Raw genomic sequence first — 16761 nt, forward strand, 5'->3', positions numbered from 1 at the left:
AAACACTTTGATGATGATAACGATGGAACAAACAAACACGTGTCTCCGCATACAGGGTTCAATCCTAAGATTATGGCCTAATTAATTATTTTTCTGATTTAAAAATAATTGTTTCCTCTGTCACAGATTAAACAAATCACCCCACTTAGCACTAACCGTCATAAGTTGATTTCTTTTTGTGTTTTTGGGTGGGGGTTCGGTAAATTGCCTGGTTTTGAATTTGTAAAGCGAAGCTGACTTTTCAGTGATTGGTCATCTATGTGAGCTTTACACTTAGCAGAGGAACACATGTCACTAAACAAACAAGGGATTAGTTTAGTTGTGACAACAATTTAACAAACGATACCTCAACGTTTTAAGTGAAAACACGTGAATTAGTAACAACACGTAGCTTTTTCCGGGGAGACAATTCTGTTTTGTATGGTTGTAGATCATATGAAAAGTAATGATTTCAATGTGCAGCGATGATTATGGTGTAGTTAATGCAATGTAGACCATTTGAGTATGTACAAGACGGCGAAGGGTACCAAACAGAACCCAATGACTTAAAGATTGCAGGTTTATGTTGGGCCCTCTCCTCTTTTGGGGTCTAAGTAAGATTGACTTGCAGGTTGAATAGTAGATCTCTGTGCAGCAAGCAACAACACGTTCTTTTGTCTACCCATGGATTGCAAAAATGGCATCTCAATACAGATTGAAACTGTTGCATAATAATAACCATCTTTTGTACATGGAAAGTAAAAAACAAAACAAAACTGAGAAGATATTGTTTCTGTGTCAGTTGGGTTGGGTGGGTTGCTTGGGTCACAGCACAGGCCTTGTTGTTTTATGGAAAAGTCCAATATAGTTTCAGTTGTGGACCATCTTCTACAGTTTGAACAAAAGCCCACCTTTGAAGATATACAATATGTTGGTGTCTTTTGTTACATTTTAGGGAAAGAAATCCTGAGCGTCAAGCGAAGGGGGAAGAGGGAGGGCCACAACTATTGTGGTAACCCGCTCTACAATATGTTGGTGTCAATTTCAACTTGTATTCAATACGTCCAAAACAAATTGGCAGTTTTTGCCTTTGAGTAATGCTATTTGAACACACAACATTGACTACCTTAACTGACCATTTTATGTGGTAACTAATGTGTCATGCCATGTGAATTAATGAAGGCTGCCATGAGGCCACTCACTAGGAATGCTAGGGTTTTTTTAATTTGTTTTTTAATTGACATGGCAACATTCATTAATTGACATGGCATGACACATCAGTTGCCACATAAGGTAGTCAGTTAAGGTGGTCAATATTGTGTGTCTAAATAGCATTACTCTTTGCCTTTTGCATTGGCCTTATTAGATATACATGCGTTTGTTGTTTTTTTTTTTATAAATGTAAACGGAAAGAGACTGTGGGAAAACTCTAGTTCCCTCTCTCTCAAAAAACAATGTAGAGCCGTTTTCAAACTTAACATGTAAACAACACATACGTGAAGCCAACTCCTTATAAACTCATGTTATAAATTCATTAACTTTTCAATGTGGGACAAACACTCTTAACACTAATTTATGTGTTATAATATGAATAAAGAGTATAATTAATGTATTAAGGACTTAAAGTATATAGTATTAATAGAAAAATATGTATATTATAACAAGAAATGATTGATAATATCATACGATAATGTTACAGTCACACCGAAAAATTACTCTTACACTAGAGCTTTATAAGTTTTATATATAAAACGAAATATACATGATCAATAATTCTTATGAAGATTCACTGTATACATAACATGTTTGCATGTTTGCTTCTTTTAGTGACCAAGTGTCACGTCATGATTAGCTAATACCATACACATGAATCTATATGACTCGACTCTATCTCTCAGTCGGCCAGATAGAATATTAAAATTACATATCCCTAATTATTTAGTCTAATCCTTAATTAAAAAAGGTTTACTTAAAATTATTTCCTTGTTGTTTTGTAATCAAGTCATGAACATTAACGTGTTCTCATTCACATTTTCTTTATCCACAAGTTGAGAATGAAGACAATTTAGGTAGAGCTCTATAAGTAGAAGACAATCTATATAGAACTTTTTATTTTTATTTATTTATTTATTTATAGTCTCAAGTCAGTCAATGTTTTTAATAATTGATGCATATTTTATGTTCCTCTTTATTTGTTTAGGCTTTTAGAATTATCCAATATTGACCGAACCCAAAGAAGAAGAAAAAAAACATTTGGAATCATACAACTTCTGGCCGCTACTTAAATCAAACAGAATCAAGTCCAGCAAATTGTCTCACTCTAAGGTCCTAGCTAGCTTGAGTATTATACGTACGATACCTACCATGAAAGCTTTTTTGTCTCTCAAGGCCAACAGTCTAATCCATAATTAAAGTGCTATTAAAGCTTTATCACAAATAGTGTGGATGTCCGGACGTTATTACCGTGTGGACACTATGTATTTTCTACTACTCATTCACGTTTTCCTTCTTATTTACAATAACGTCTGAATATCCGCGGCACAATATATATATATATATATATATATTTATGTTGCACAGTCGAATAGTACCAACCCAGAGGCTAGAAAAAGGTTGTTCTAAACATGAGATTTGACCATTCAAAGACTTGTAATTTTATCTATTTATGGTTGTTAATTAACTCCTCTCAATACGTTAATTTGGTCATTGTGTGGCAGGTGGCTACTTTCAACTTTTAATTCCAGTCCCATAATTAAACATATAAAATATTTGGGTCTTAATTAACCTCTAATCACTTTGTAAATTTGGGATTTCCCCATATGATCCTGAAATCCTCCATTAAGATTAGACACAGTGCACCAACTCTTGACAAAACTTAGCTATATTTTTATACAATGCCTTGGAGAGAAGAAAGTTGTAAGAGAAACGCAATATATGATCTTACTAACTTGTATTAGCGAACAATTTAATAATTAATATATAAGTAATTAACTTGTCTTTAACTTCTTCTTTTTTCCTTCTACTGAATTCATCGAAAGGAAATTTAATAGATTTTTTAATATTTACTTAGATAACGAAAATATATAATATAGGTAAGCACGGCCAAGTCTTATCTCTGAAATATGTGAGGTAGTAGCTAGTTTAAAGTAAAAATTAATTCATTACTTTTATATATGTTCGTGTGAAAGAAAATGTCTTTGTTGTTGACTTGTTAACTTGGCGTGATATGGGAGGAAAATTACAAAGAAATTCTCAACACGTTCACTACAGAGAGAGAGAGAGAGAGAGAGAGAGAGAGACAGTAAGGAGAAATTTGAAGTGATATCAAATCAAGACTTGGTCCTTTCAAATAAACAAGCATGATATCATGTGAAGTTTATGACAATGATGCTTGCTCCGATCACTAAATCAATTCAAATGAGCAGAATACACGTGAATTGTTTTTTTATTTCGTCTAAGGTGATAACTAGTGCAAAATATGATAATGCAAAGGAGCTATTAATGTAATGATTTAGAACAAATGCTCTTTTCTTTCTTTTTCGGAAAAATTTTGAGTTCGAGTTTTAGTAACGGAATAATGTATTTGAGTTTAGTATGCAATGATTATTGTAAATTATAATAACAATTGTTTATTATTATATAATTAAAAGATTAAAATATGCTTTCCCAATCGTTTATATACTTAACACGAAAAAGTCGGAATGATTAGGACAAATTGCACTGAAATCCATTATCAAACTATCTGATCTAACCATAGATTCAAGAAAAGACACCTTGTGGACCATGTTATCTGTGATTATATATATCAAGATTAATATATATTGTTAAATTGTTATATCAATTTCGAAATTCACGGTCCTTTGTCTTGTCTGTGCCTTTCTCTATATATATATATATACTCCTCCTCATGGATTGGTCTCATCTCCCCACTTACGGCAATGCATGACTCCTATCCCATAAGTTCTTCAAGGTCTCAAAAATGGTTTCCATAGAGCCATCGTGCCTCATTTTTTTATTAGTAAATGATAGTTTGACGTGCATAAAGTCTAACCCTGGCTTGAAAATTTTCATTTCACAGCAGCAATAATATAAGTAACAATATTATTTTTACCTCCAAGTTCCAACCTAGATAGGAAGGCATTCGATCGTTCTTGCGTGTATCATATATCAATTATCAATTCATGATGATTCGTTGGTGTTTTCATGCATGTGGATCAAATCAAATGCATGACATAAATGGGCCCCTCTATAAATTGTCAAAATAATACTAGAGACAATGACTATGTAGCAAACGAGCTAGAAACCAAAAGAGTAGCTTCATTGCTAGAGCCAAATTAGAGGAAAGTAGGAAACCCACGGCGTAAAGCCTATTACCAAGACCTTTTCAGCTGACCTCCTTCTCTTACTCATAGATTCTCAATTGCCCTTCATTCATCTCCTAATATTACAAGTTAAACAGGCCAAAGGGGGGAGGGAGGAGGGTCAAAACTCTGACTCTGGGTGTAGTGGTAAATACTGCATGCGCTCTCATGATGTCACTGGAGCTACAAGCCCGCATCGTACTAAATATTAAATTTATTCTCTCTCAAACAACATTTGATCACATGATCTCATTTATATTTATAGCTCTGGTTTAGTTTGTTAGGCTGATCAGACTCTCTCTCTCTCTCTCTCTCTCTCTCTCTCTTGCTGTGTGTGTGGTGGGCTAGCTTTGTGGATGGAACAAGCTCAGTGTCTGGTGTGGCAAATTAGCAGGAAAGATCAGATCTTCAAGTGCTCGTTATCATCACCATCATCAATGAACTCAACAACATGGGAAGAGAAGGCTTTTGCTGCAGATGCAGCTGGGCATGGTCCTCTTGGGGGTTGTATATGGCCTCCAAGATCTTATTCCTGCAGCTTTTGTATGAGAGAATTCAGGTCAGCTCAAGCCCTAGGGGGCCACATGAATGTCCACAGGAGAGACAGAGCCAGACTTAAGCAATGCCTTAACCCCAATAACACTGCTCACCATCATCATAGCCATGAGGCCCATCATCATCATCAACTTTCTAAACCATCTGATCATGATCATGATGATCATCATCAACCTATAACTTCCTCAATATCATGTCCTTTCGCATCACCTTCTAGGGCTCCCTCAGCTTTAGTCTCTATTCAGAAGGAGAATTCCTCAGGTGCTGAACGCGCTTTTCTCTCTCATCATTCTGCTACTTCTGCTCCATCTAAGTCTGATCATCAATTGGAAAAGAATATCATGACCAGAGAAGAAGAAGATTCTAGGTGCCTGCTAGGTAGTTATGATCATGGTGATTTTAATGTTGAGACCGATTTGTCTGTGGGGTTAAATATTTCGGTTGTTAACCGAAACAGATCACAAGGTGGGTCTTGTCGGGAAGAGGCAAGCATCAGTTGTAAAAGGCCAAAGACTGCTACTGCGGCTATTTCTTCATTTCCATTTTTTCTCCAATCAGAAGCAGAGGTGACTGGGCTTATGGCTAGCTCCTCCATGGAAGATTTGGATCTTGAGCTCAGGCTTGGTGACCCTCCCAAGGTGAAATGAAAGCACTTTGGGCTGGCAATGCAATTGTATGGGCTCATGGTCTTATTTTGCACTGCTTTTTTAAATTAATCAGAAGAAATTTTAAAGGAAATCACTTTCTGCGTTTACTGTTTTTCCATCTCCTTCTTGGCAAACCCATCCTTTAGATGATTCAAGGGAAATCAAGCATGCCAGCTTGAGGTGCACATAATTCAAGTTAAGATCATTAATTGATTGCACTTTATTTTTTATTTTTGTTTGTCTAATCGATATTCATTTGATCAGTTCTGAATTATTATTAGTTACCATACATGGTATTGATGTGATGATAAAATGTTATGCTTGAAACTGGAAGTCAATTGACAGAGAGCATCCATATATAAAGAGTAAGCTAAATCGGCGATGCTCAATATTCGGCCACTTCCTCCTCCTATATATAGAGATATCTTGATGTGAAAACATGATAAAAGTCTTGCATTAGGGTTTATGAGGTGTGATGTATATTCCACTCCACCTGTTAGCTATAGATAGACAGATAGATGAAGTTCCAAAGACATATGAAATTCCCATCAATTTTCAGATCTACCAGGTTTGCTGTTCAGGTTGTAAGAAATTATTCAAAGAGGTACACAGTAGTTACCATTAGTTGACTCTCAGTCCTCATACTTGAATCCTGAGAGAGAGAGAGAGAGAGAGAGAGAGAGAGAGAGAGATGTTGCTTTGTGCTTGTTTTCATGTTTATCGCTTTTTGTTTGTTTTCTTCTTCCTGCCAAGTGAGGTAAGGGGTGGAAACTTAACTGTATCTGTGAGGTTGTAAATTGGTGAAAGAACTGACAAGTAACTGACATCAAAAGTCACTTCAGCTACAATATCCCAAGGGACTGAATTCAACAGTGCATGCATTGCTAAAGAGAGATCATCATCAATTAATACAATTAAATACCAAGTTAACTATTAACCCCTTCTGTGTGGATCTGTTTCTGTTTTTCTCTTCAATTCTATGTCCTTCATTCTCTCTATAATCTTCCAAAATAGTCCACCAACCCTATGGGAATCAAATACAATTAAATTAATACAAGCCCACGAGAGAGTAAAATCAATACCATTTTATTAAAATGGCATCCCAGACAGAAACAAAACTCACATCAATGGCACTATTCACGCGTCCCTTGTTTTTACTTTTGGAACGATTCTAGCTACATGTTGAAACCCACAACGACAAATGGCCAACCCTAGAAGAACTATATATAGTTTTTTTTTTTTTTTTTTCATTTCAAAAACCCTAGCTAGGCTCCTCCTATCTGGTTAGAGTAATGTGGCACCCTGGAATATACTAAAGCCACCATTATAACACACCCATGGATTCCTGCAGAATACACGGGGATGTCTCTAGGAATATCAACTGTGTTTTATTACGACTTTTTCTTTATAAGGCAAATTGATGATGAAACATCGCTGGCTTTTGACTTAATGTTCTTGGCAGAGATCTGGAGGGAATTTATGTTACCCCAACAATATTTTTTCCATTTTTGGGTGATGGAAATGTAAGACTCTTTCCATGTACACTTGAATATATGAACATAGTTTTCGAGGAGGGGTAATGGGTAAAAGGGGGTATGAAGTTTGCTTTTACTTTGGTTTCGATGAGGTACCTGTTTTTGTGTAAGAAAGGGTTAAAAAGGAGACCATAATTGGGGCAGTGTCTGGTCTGATTTCTGGCAGTTGAAGTAGTTTGGTTGGTCTGGTTTTTTGACCTTTTGTAACATTTATCGAGATCTGAATATTAAGAGTAGCTGTTTTTGTTTTTGTTGGTATTTTCCTTTTTTCAGTCTGAGAGTGATGAGGTTAATTTAAGGTGCAGTTGAAGGAGAGCCAGAAACGCACATGGACATGGAGATGACAGATGCGGTCTGTGTCTGTGATCTGTTTCTTCAATTTGTAACAGGAAATTACAAGGGAATGAGGAGATATTGTAGAACTCAGTTAGTTGCATTGGGGGTTGGTTTCAGCTTGATGTGGGAGAGCTTTTTTGACAAATTGAATAGTATGTTCATAAATGGGTTTTCGTTTTGCAGAGCTTTCCATTTATACATAAGGGCCGCTTATTGGGTTTTGCTGGATTTTGCAAAAGCTTGATTTGGGCCAAACACCCTAGTTAGCTGGCCCCATCTCAATTGTACGTATAATCATTGTGGCCCATAGAGCTTGCAATCTTTGTTCTTGTTACGATTGTCTAACTAGTTGGTGGTTTCTCACACACACTACTACGGTGTCATTGAGGTTCAATGTCACATTCCGGGATCGACTCCGCCGTAGTACTATATTGTCCGTTTTGGGCTCCCTTCTCTGCCCTTACGGTTTTGTTTCTGGGAATTCACGAGCAACTTCCCAGTGGGTCATCCATCCTGGGATTACTCTAACCCCCCACTCGCTTAACTTTGGAGTTCCCATGACTCCGAAGCCAGTGAGCTCCCAAAAAGTCTCGTGCTAGATGGAGGCGGGCATGTACATATAAAGCACATCACCTCCTCTCCATTGATCGATGTGAGATGTTACATTCAAACTTGAGACCACTAATCTGCAAATTAATGTATTTTTTCACTGGACTAGATCTCATTAGCAGAATGCATTGTACTTTAGGTTACATGGTTGGGAGGCAATAAGAAATTGGAATTTATCAACAAAAATGTTTGCTCAAGCTAGATTTGCATATTTATTTTACGGTGAGAGTCTCTAACAAGTGATGCATGTAACCCAAAACACCAAATAAAAAAAGATAAAAAACAAATAGTTTTTTCCTTGAATTATTGATATTTGAAGGACATCACATAATGTCATATAATTTGTCGACTCTCTCTCTTTGGTATGAAAAGCTTTGATGATAATTACGATTCATAAGGCAACTTCAAATTAGAATTAGAATAATATTTGTGCCACATCATTTTTTGTATTATTATAATCTTATATCCTTTGGAGTGGCAGCGGCAGATGGCTATTGGCAACTTGCGATCGGTTTACCAGTTCAGTGAAGTTGCTTGTAAACCGCGAAAATGGCCAAGGCAGAGAGCAGCCTCCCAAACTCCAGATGGTCTCTCAAAGGAATGACTGCCCTCGTCACCGGTGGCACTCGTGGAATTGGGTATCTCTCTCTCTCTCTTACAAAATTCATCAAATTGTCTCATGGGCTTTTTTTAAAACTGAGTTTTTGTTGAAATTAATTATATTGATTTCGATTCATCGCTCTTTTTTTAATTCAGGTATGCCGTGGTGGAAGAGCTAGCTGGGTTTGGTGCGGCTGTGCACACTTGTTCTCGGAAAGAAGCAGAACTTCACAAGTGCTTAAAGGAATGGGAGGCTAAGGGCTTTCTGGTCACTGGGTCTGTTTGTGATGCCTCGTCTAAAACCGAGAGAGAAAAGCTCGTGCAGCAAGTGGCTTCTTCTTTCAATGGCAAGCTCAACATACTTGTAAGTAACCGTCTGTTTATTTTGTGCTCTGGCTGCTTGTATAAATGTCACAAAGAAGAGAACTTTTTAATGTTTCATAGCCCAAGTAGAAATGTGTTGTGGTTATGACTTCAATTCTCGAATTAAAGATCGTCTTTTTATGAGAAAGAAAAAGGGTTACATTGAATGTGATTGTGGGTGTAGGTAAACAATGTTGGGACAAACATCAGGAAGCCAACTACTGAGTACACTTCTGAAGAATATTCAATAGTCATGGCTACCAACTTAGAATCCACATACCATCTTTCCCAACTTGCACATCCTCTTTTGAGAGCATCTGGAGCAGGAAGCATTGTGTTTATATCCTCTGTTGCTGGCTTGGTGAGCATAGGCTCTGGGACCATTTATGCAGCAAGTAAAGGTGGGCTGTTCCTCTGCTATGGCGTGTCTTATTTTGCTCCATAATCCATATGATGTATTAAATTCGATGAGTGTGAAAAGGCAAAAGCTAAATTCTCTTTTGTTGTCTCCTCTTCTCCATTTTCAGCTGCAATTAATCAGCTTACAAAAAACCTGGCTTGTGAATGGGCAAAAGACAATATCAGGATCAATTCTGTATGCCCTTGGTATACCAGAACCTCACTTGTGGAACATGTAATACTCTTTCCTTCTTGTGGTCATTTAGGTGATATACATATGTTTCAATATTACTTCAATTACAACTTTTTTGCGTTTGCCATAGGAGTGTGTTATACCATGTTTATTCAGCATGAAGATGCACCCACAAAACCTTAGACTTGTTTCTCACCCTATAATGGGAATTACATTGAAAGTGAATATGTTAGTTCATGCTCAGAATGAGAATCTTATGGACTGGATAATGTCCGGCTTCATACGAAAAATATAGATAGAGTAATTGACATGCTTGTTACGTCATGTTCAACTTAGAACAGTGGCAAAAGACATTCTGAAAGAATTTTCCGAGTACCAGTTCAGCTCAATTATAGGCTTCGGACAATATCTCAGGTTGAACAAAGGTACGATTTTGTAGACCCCACCGTGGGAGTTTATACCTATATCCCAATCTTCAAATATACTCACCCCTCTCTTTCAAACCCTACCAGGGCTTTTCTTGCAAGTGTTATTCGATAAGTACTTATTTTAGTGAGGCAGAAATTGCTGAGGCCTTTGTGCAGACATGTGCCAAAGGTTCTGAAACTTCTGATGAATTTAGAGTTATACACCATACTTGAAATTGAGAACTACGCCAACGAGGGTTGGTTGAGTTGGTAATGATTGTTCTCTTTGCTATCAAGACTTAGGTTCGAGTTCCGTTGTCGACACTTGCTCTTGGTGGGTAATCTATAAAAACCAAAAAATGGGTTAAGACCCCCTCTATAAGTCCTCAATATGCCCTGACCTTGGGATTGGGTAGCCTCCCCTCCTCCTAAACTTATGATTATCGAAATTGAGAACTACTAGTCTGCAATATGCGCGTGATTATGAAAATAAAGCTTACTTAGTAATCAGGGTTTGCCTTTAGGCAGTCTAATCTTTATGTTGGGGGTAATCATTAAGTTTAGATAATAGGGCAACGTCAATGACCAATAGGGCAGACACCTTTATAAGTTAAGATAATAGATCTCTGTGTATTCTAGTTCAACAACATCTTTTAATCTTAATCTATACTTTACTTCATGGAGAATATTTTTTTTGCATATCTCAATAATTAAATGCAGTTTATATTTATGTGAATGAAACAAAATTTGGGTTTGCTGATGAAAGTATTCAAATTGACGGGTGATGATGTTGATTTTCAATTGATCTGATTGGTGATCTCCATTGCTGCTTTTCAGTTGTTGGATAACAAGGAGTTTTTGGAAGAGATAACCTCACGTACCCCTATTGATCGTGTTGCAGAACCTGAGGAGGTCTCATCTCTGGTAGCCTTCCTCTGCCTACCTGCTGCTTCTTACATCACTGGACAGATTATTTCCGTTGATGGAGGAATGACTGCGAACAGTTTTAACCCCATTAGGCGGCCATTTTGATTTTTGAGCCCCTGTCTCTCACGTTCTTACCCCCATGTTCTGTTATGTTTTTATGTCTACAATTGTCTTTAGTCTGTCATTTTTTCATGTATTTTTCTGACCTCTCCCAGATGCTCAGCCAATGTTTTACCACTTATTAAGCTGAACTCGGCATCATTTCCTTGTGAGAAACTTTTGAACAAAAATTGTGGTCCTATGTTGGGTCACGTTTTACTTGTACCCTTTGTTTGGTTCTCTCATAATCTGTCTGGTTGGTGAGAAAACCAAAGGCACACAGAAAATATCTAATAAGTGAGAGAAAAGAGGCAGGCACCCAGAAAACTGTAGAGACGATATTTCTTTCTGGTGCAAACATTGAAAAAGAAAAAGAAAAAGAAAAAGAAAAAGAAAAAGTAATTAAATTAAATTAAAAATGAAAGGAAACCTACCTCTACAGGAAAAGACCTCTGAATTTCAAGGCAAGAGTGACGTGGTGAAAAGGCTGTGTGGGCTTGTACGTGTCACCCCACACCAACACAACTCTCCACGTCTCCCAAACATCAAAGAACTTTCTTTCTTTGGAGACGTCGTGGTGATGGGTATTTTGGGAATTAGGAAAGTTGGGTACGTGTTGCAGCTTACCAAGTTTCGACGGAATTAAGTAATATTTGATATTTAATATTTTAATATAAAAGGCCATAATTGAGTTAGGTCAATACCTATTCGCATCCAAATTTAAGTCTCCTTCTCCTCGTAAGTTAGTTGGAGTTGGAGATCTCAAATACAAAACGTTAAATTTAAATTTGATAAAGTAAATTAGATTTATATTATGCATTACGTATTAAAAGTGAGTAAATGATAGTGTGATAATATATGTGATATCAAGCTTTTTGAGGTGTTATTTTGACATATCTCTTTTAGTTTTCAAATTCATATAGAATTTGACTACTTGATTTGTGAGAATATGACGATAAAAAATCCAACATTAGAAAATTTGAAAACGTTGTATAATGGCTTATAAGGAGTTGAGTTACTCCCTCTATTGCTAATTGGTTTTCAAAAACCTCAAATTTCTTCATGGTATAAGAGCCTCCCTTTTGTTCTTCGCCATAAATACCAATGGCACCAAACCAGTTGACAGAGAGACGGATCAGCGATTTATTATTAACAACACTGATATTATCTCTAACTTAATTATCTATAATGCCACTAAATATAGAATTTTATCACAAAATAATTAAAATAACTTTAATTTTTAATTTTCGTCATTTTATATCACGTGACAATTTACATAACGTCAAGATGTCCAAAAAAAATTGTGTTTATATATATATTATATATAAAAAGTTATCATGAACTTATAACTTATGTCGTTAATACCTTGTACCTAAGATTTTAGATTCAGTCTCTTACCTCAATATGATTTGTATTAAAAAAATATTAAAAAGAAGTTGGAAATTGAAATTTTGAGAATTGAGACCTACCTAACCATGTGTCCAATGACCATTATGGGTAAGGTGAACCGTGGTCAGAGAGAGGGGCGTTGAGGTTGAGTTGAGTTTTAGTCAGAGAGAGAGGGAGGGACAGTGACTGAGTTATTGACCCTTACGTGGCAATGCATCTAGTGGGTGGGTCACCACATGTGGGAACCAGTCGGAAGGAACTCATTGCTTGACAGCCCACACCCCCCCCGTCCTTTTACGTGGCACCTGCTCACCGGTTGTTGGAATAATATTACTTTTAGGTCCTTACGCTGCCTCACGTTTTTGAGGCGGGCACTACAGCCCTTCTTTTTATTTATTTATTTTTTCTTTTTTCATCTAAAAGCAATTGGTAATTCAATGCCAGTTGCATGATGAAGAAAAAAAAAAAATTAGAAATTCAGATTTATTGACTATTAATTTATGCATCCCAATCAAATAAGCCTTTATCATCTTAGAGCATCTCCAATATCTTTTTTAACTATTTTAGAATGCTCAAATAAGTGAATCATAATTAGTTCAAATATACTATCTGAATTTATTTTATCAAGTTCAATTAACTTAATTCAAGATATATACACTTCACATATTCATTTTTATCAAGTCAAATAAACTTAATTCGAGATAAACTTCACATACATTAAATAATATAAATGAATAATATGGATTCAGAGTCTATTAACATGCTGAATTTGCAAAAGTGATGACAAAATAACATTTCTCATTGGTTTACTTGTACCTTGTTTTCAAGCTTCTAACAAAAATATTCATCTTTTCAATTATTTTAAATATGTTTTATATTCATTATTAGGTGTTATTTACTTGAAACTAAAAAACATGTGTGATATGTAAAGTCCAAACGAAATTACATTTCACCTTACATTTTTTTTCTTTTGCAGCTAAAAAGAGATTTTGATATAAATTTTTTCTTAGAAAAACAAGAAAATTTCAAAATTAAGGTCTATTACAAATTTAAATGGAAGTACAATTGACTAAATGAAGAGCTATGATGATCAATGACTAATGATATTTAGATTGATCCACTCGTATTATATGAATTCCAAACTTAAAGATAAATGTAGGCTAAGAGTAGATTCATGCAATACCGTATTAGGAAGTAGAAAAAAAAAAATCATAAATTTTAACTAAATAAATATCATTAAAATAAAATAAAATGTCTTTTTTTGGTGGAATAATGTGTTGTATCACCGTGGGGTGCTCCAAAAATCAAAATTGACGATGATACGACCCCTCCCTTCTAGGCTTCCGGAAGCTGGTGGTATTGTTATACTCGCAGTAATGCGTGTGGGGGAGGCAACCAAACCCGAATATCGTATTCTGCGATGCCGCCACGTGGTGAATGCTCCGAACCCAGTGATTAAAAAAAAACAGAGAGAAAATTAGATAGTAAAAAATATTAAAAAGACGAGAGGGGTCGGTCGTTCAAGGACCACATGCGTGTCAGAAAAAGGACACCGCCTACACCTACCGTGTCATCACAAAATTAGGCCACGTATACGTGTCGAAAAGGCCAAGCACGTGTTGAAACATGAGGAAGAGAGAGATGAGATGGACGGTTGAGATGGGGCTTTTGTATTCAGTAGTTCGACGTCATACCAACTGTACAATGTCGGATCCTGCCCGTGATGGTGACGGGCAAGCTGCCCGTGATTAGGCCTGTTGTGGCCCCCAGGTGAAATTGTTGCGGGTGTGCGTGGAGGGTGGTGAGGTGGCTCTTTTTCTCGTTTAGAAAAAGCTTCGGTGCACAGCCATTTTAAGAGATCCCTTTCTCTCTCGCTATTATTCTCAAAATCCCTTATATTTCTGTAGCCTCATACCCTCCCTCTCCTCTCAGGTCTGAGGAGCCGAAGAAGAGTTTGTTGTGATTTGTGTTGTAGTTTGATTGAGTTTTTGTTTGAATTTCAATGGCTGGAATTTGCTGCGGTGTTGTCGGAGAAGCTGAGGCGTCGACTACGATTGACGCAAGCCCAAGGAATTCGAGGCGTAGGAGATTGGAGCTCCTACCGCTGAAATACATAGCTGACGTAGCCGTGAAACCGTCGACGGTGGAGAACGGCCGGAAGCGGCCGAAGATTGATCTGTACTGTTCATCGTCGTCGGTGCCACAAAAAGCAGTGGAAAGCTCCTCGGAAGTGAAATCGAAATCGGAAAGCGAAGGGTCGAAGCTGAACGCGACGGTGCGTTTTGGCGACGATGATTTTGATGCTGTGAATGGAGATCATCAGGAGTCTAAGTCTGTGCGTGTGGACAACGAAGCGGTGCAGGTGCAAGCACTGCAGGAGAGCCCTCGGTTTGGTATGACTTCGGTTTGTGGGAGAAGACGAGACATGGAAGACGCCGTTTCGATTCACCCTTCGTTCTACCAAAACGACGGTCCAGACTCTAATGGAGCCCACTTTTATGGCGTTTTCGACGGCCATGGCTGCTCTCATGTAATTCCACCAATCCTAATCTGAATTCTATACTTCACCGATTCTCCCGCACTTTCTTGTTTCCGATTTTAATTTTTTTTCTTCTTATTTTGTTTGGTTTCTTTAGGTGGCCTTGAAGTGCAAGGATCGGTTGCATGAAATCGTGAAGCAAGAGCTCGAAACGGAAGGCGCGTTCATACAGTGGAAGGGCGCGATGGAGCGAAGCTTCGCGAAGATGGACGATGAGGTCCAGGAAGGAAACCTGGTTGCTCAAGGCCCGAATTGCCGGTGCGAGCTTCAGACTCCGCAGTGCGACGCCGTTGGATCTACGGCGGTCGTTGCTGTCGTCACTCCGGAGAATATTATCGTCTCTAATTGTGGCGATTCCCGCGCCGTGCTTTGCCGAAACGGCGTCGCCGTCCCTCTTTCCTCCGATCATAAGGTGAGCTTTGAGTTCCCTCGCTTTTCCCGAGAAACAAACAGACACGAGAAATTAAAAAAATTGAATTTTCGTGACTTTTTGGAGATCCGAATCTCAAGACCACGAGTTCATTTGAATCGGAACGCTATGATTAATTATGTTTTTGGCGCGTCAAAATATTAGGACTAGGTTAAAGACTCAGATGCCTAAATATGCTAATTGATTGCGCGTGCAGCACACGTTAGCTAACGTGCGCTTATTTCATTTTGTTATTGCAGCCGGATCGACCCGATGAGCTGGTTCGGATCGAAGCCGCGGGCGGGCGGGTCATCTACTGGGACGGTGCGAGAGTCCTGGGAGTTTTGGCCATGTCGAGAGCCATTGGCGACAACTATCTGAAACCGTACGTGATATCGGAACCGGAGGTGACGATCATGAATCGGTCGGCGGAGGACGAGTGTCTGATTCTGGCCAGCGACGGCCTCTGGGACGTGGTATCAAACGACACCGCGTGCGGAGTCGTTCGCATGTGCTTGCGCGCGCAGAAGACGACCTCGCATTCGGAGTCGTCTGGAACTGACGCGGCAGTGAGGTCCGACAAGGCGTGTTTGGACGCCTCAATCTTGTTGACCAAGTTGGCCTTGGCTAGGCAGAGCAGCGACAACGTCAGCGTTGTCGTGGTGGATTTGAGAAGACCCGGGAGGTGCTAAATCCGGCGTCGTTTTAATTACATGAAGACAATATAAATACTAATCTAGCCAACAGTCGGTGGAAGAGGGAAATTACCAGAGAGTGGCTTTCGATTGTTAATTGATTGTTGTAGGCTGCTCTTATTTTCTCTTACTTAATTAACAAGTTTGGAAGAAATTTTTTTTTTTGGGTGTGGTTTGGGGCCTTTTTTCTTAATTTTTATTTTTATTTTAAAGGTTTTACAATCATCACATCACTGCAGAAGTTTGCAGAAATGTGATATTATACCAACTTAAATAGTCAATATAATTGTATAATAGATTAGTTTTTCTCCTTGAATTGTAATCAGTTTGGTTAAATGAATGGTTTTCATTTGGTTTTGGAATTAGGCGAAAAATTAAACAAGCAGTTGAATTTTGCACCATTCCGAACAACATGCTTTCCTATTTACCTGCAAATTACAGTCTTCAATACGTATAGAAATATGACACGAGCAAATACAAAATACTAAACCTTACGTTCTACGCATGGATGGATAAAAATGAGAATTTGTAGCTCAAGTAACTTAGAGCAATTACTCATGCACCGAGTTATGTATTCGAGTGACAGATTTGTAATTCACGCTACTGAGAGTAATTATTCTATTCATGCACCGAGTTTCGTATTCAAATAATTTCGTAAGAGTAAAGCATTAGGCCTAAATGCTTAAGATTCTTGTGTTGTATTCAAGCTCTCACGCTGG

At 37.8% G+C, this 16761-nt stretch overlaps 3 protein-coding genes across 3 annotated transcripts; all 3 read left to right on the plus strand.

Annotated features, from left to right (window-relative positions):
• Positions 4434–5827, plus strand: LOC18784573 (probable transcriptional regulator RABBIT EARS). The gene has a single exon (XM_007219016.2). It carries the CDS (start codon positions 4697–4699, stop codon positions 5540–5542), a length of 846 nt encoding a protein of 281 aa, XP_007219078.2. The 5' UTR covers positions 4434–4696; the 3' UTR covers positions 5543–5827.
• On the plus strand, positions 8481–11237 carry LOC18785627 (tropinone reductase homolog At5g06060). The gene is made up of 5 exons (XM_007218744.2): positions 8481–8660; positions 8779–8986; positions 9170–9386; positions 9513–9619; positions 10822–11237. Exons 1-5 carry the CDS (start codon positions 8572–8574, stop codon positions 11014–11016), a joined length of 816 nt encoding a protein of 271 aa, XP_007218806.1. The 5' UTR covers positions 8481–8571; the 3' UTR covers positions 11017–11237.
• On the plus strand, positions 14217–16407 carry LOC18785365 (protein phosphatase 2C 37). Its single transcript, XM_007217995.2, has 3 exons — positions 14217–14929; positions 15036–15350; positions 15608–16407. Exons 1-3 carry the CDS (start codon positions 14402–14404, stop codon positions 16037–16039), a joined length of 1275 nt encoding a protein of 424 aa, XP_007218057.1. The 5' UTR covers positions 14217–14401; the 3' UTR covers positions 16040–16407.

This window comes from Prunus persica, chromosome G2 (genome assembly GCF_000346465.2).
Source record: "Prunus persica cultivar Lovell chromosome G2, Prunus_persica_NCBIv2, whole genome shotgun sequence".
NCBI classification, from domain to species: domain Eukaryota; kingdom Viridiplantae; phylum Streptophyta; class Magnoliopsida; order Rosales; family Rosaceae; genus Prunus; species Prunus persica.